At 52.2% G+C, this 2,408-nt stretch overlaps 1 protein-coding gene across 2 annotated transcripts in view; it reads right to left on the reverse strand.

Moving 5' to 3' along the window:
• Positions 1–1,087: 1,087 nt before the first annotated feature.
• Positions 1,088–2,408, reverse strand: part of XRCC1 (X-ray repair cross complementing 1) — a 34,394-nt gene continuing 33,073 nt past the window's right edge. For both annotated transcript variants that reach the window (XM_017502310.2, XM_037729165.1), the window contains 3 exons: positions 2,027–2,117; positions 1,498–1,573; positions 1,088–1,392 (listed from right to left, as the gene is read on the reverse strand). In XM_017502310.2, the coding sequence (XP_017357799.1) occupies positions 1,279–1,392; positions 1,498–1,573; positions 2,027–2,117 (281 nt within the window). In that variant the 3' untranslated portion in view covers positions 1,088–1,278. The remainder of the gene's footprint in view (positions 1,393–1,497; positions 1,574–2,026; positions 2,118–2,408) is intronic.

Consider the following 2,408-nt stretch of genomic DNA (forward strand, 5'->3'; position numbering starts at 1 on the left):
AATAATAATAATAATAATAATATAAAGCAACCCTTATCTTAAAGATGCAAAAACAAAAGTCCATAAAGAGACAGGAGACCGGTAGCCCTTGGCTGATGAGGCAAAATGTGAGAAAGGGCTCGGAATGTCCACAAATAGGTTACCCAAAGGCCAGATCTCAAACCTACCTCTGACCCTGGCCTCTGCCCTGCTCAAACCCCCTCCTGACCTCCGCACCCTCAGACTGAAATCCAAGCTTCTCAGCCTGGAGTTTGCAGACCTTCAGCCCAGCTCTGTCCAAAAGACCTTTCAAGAGTGATGCGAATGTTATCTGTGCTGTCCAATACGGTAGCCACTGAGCAACTGAAATGCATGGCTAGTGCGACTGCAGAAGTGAAGTTTACATTTCATTTTAATGAATTTCAATAGTCACCTGTACCCAGTGGTGATCACACTGGACAGCAGAGCTGCAAGGAGAGTGCCCAGCTTTCTAAATCTGCCCCCAAAGCCTGTTCACCAAAGGCAGCCATGCTCTTCTGCCTGCCTCCGGCTGCTTCCCACCTCCTGGCCCATGCTGTGATCTCTGCCTAGAGCACCATCGCATCCTCTGCCCTGATTCCCTCACACTCCACTCAGTTCCCACTTTGATGTAGTGGAGCCTTGAGGGGTGTCCAGGGTTTGGGTAGATTGCTTAAAACGTCCCTTCCTCCCATTCTGTCTCCTAAATTAGGTGACATAAAACCATGGTGGTGACAGACATTCATTATACAGCTACTTCTGAAAACCCTGGAGGAAAGGCACTATCCCTGGCCTGGGGACGCAGAGACTTCAGGAGAGAGACAGGCTTCAAGGGTTCCCAGGCCTCCAGCTATGACACAGGTGTGGCTCAGAGGGCCAGAACAAGTTGAGGGGCAGTGCTGAGGGTCAGTGCTGAGGGTCAGATTCCCAGTTCCCTGCCTCTTGCCAGCACAGAGATAAGGGGCCAAACAGAAGAGACAAAGAGTTCTTTCTCTACCAGATCTCTGACGGAGGGGCCCAGCATTCTTCCCCAGGTCCCAGGGATCCTCTTAGAGTTTTGGGCAACTCCTGAATGAGAGCAGGCAGCTGCTCCAAACCAAGTCATCTTTATTAAATGCATCTTCTCTTTCTCTCTTTCTCATTCTCTCTCTCCCTCATGCTATGTGTGTATAGCACATACTTCAGGTGTGTGTGCGTACATGTGTGTACATGTCTGTGTGTAGCACATACTTCAGCTGTGTGTGCATACATGTGTGTACATGCATGTGTGCAGCACATACTTCAGGCCTGCGGCACCACCCCATAGAGCTGGTGAGGAAGTAACTTCTGCTTCTCGTTGCAACTATAGATCCATCGGGGACGAACGAATGCCAGGGAGGGGTTGTCCATCAGGGCCTGCAGGGCGGGGTGGAGTCCATAGGAGAATGAGTCATCGAGGGAGCACAGAGGAGATGCAAGGGTGTGCCAGAGTCTCCCTTTCTCTGCCTCTTTGGGACTCACCTCCTCAAAGCTAGGATCCCATTCCTGTGCGGTGATTACAAATTGAACCCGGTCGCTCATATAGTCCTCGAGCTCCCTGGTGGGAAAGGAGAAAAGAGGTAGAAGGAACATCAGGGAATCAACATTGACATCCTATGCCCCAACCACCCTCAATGGCTGTCCTCACACTGTCCCCACCCATGTCCCCTCTAGGCTGCCTTTGGTGCCTCCATTCCTCCATGTATCCATCTTGCCACAGCCACGATGACCAGAGCTCCCATAGTGGCTAATCCTCAGGCTGGCCCTTTCAGAAGCAGGGGTAGGGCTAGGGATCCTCTCCATAGAGAAGAGGAAAACGAGGCGAGCAATGCATCCTGGGCTGCCAGTGGTGGGCAAGCTGGCATTTGGACTCCATGGCCTGTGCCCGTCTACTGGGCATGGCCCTTCATCCTCCTGATGGTCTTTCCCACACCCCCACCCCTCCCAGCAGGTCCCTGAGCCCTGCCCTGGACCCATCACCCCTTCCCCACCCCAGCGCCTGGAGACTTACCCGTTGAAGGCTGTGACATATCGGATGAGTTTCCGCCGCTCATCCCCAGGGAACTCTCCGTAAAGAAAGAAGTGCTTGCCCTGGAAGAAATCTGCAGGAGAGAAAGGGGCTAAGGTAAGCGTGAGGCCCCAGGAGTTCCCAGGCACTGGACAGGAGTGATGAGGCTGACCCAGCCACTGAGGAAAGGGCTGTCCACATGTGGTTGGGGACTGATGGCAGGCAGTGGCCCCCTGCCCAGCAGCCCATCAGAGCCTTCCAGGGAGGTAGATTGGTTGGTTGGTTTGCTTGCTTTAACAGTACAAGATACAATGACTATTACTATGATTTGTTTCTGATAGACCGGCTGGAGCTACTTATTTTTCTCTCTGTTTTGTTTTTTTTT

This window comes from Cebus imitator, unplaced genomic scaffold, assembly GCF_001604975.1.
Source record: "Cebus imitator isolate Cc_AM_T3 unplaced genomic scaffold, Cebus_imitator-1.0 Scaffold296, whole genome shotgun sequence".
Taxonomy (NCBI): Eukaryota; Metazoa; Chordata; class Mammalia; order Primates; family Cebidae; genus Cebus; species Cebus imitator.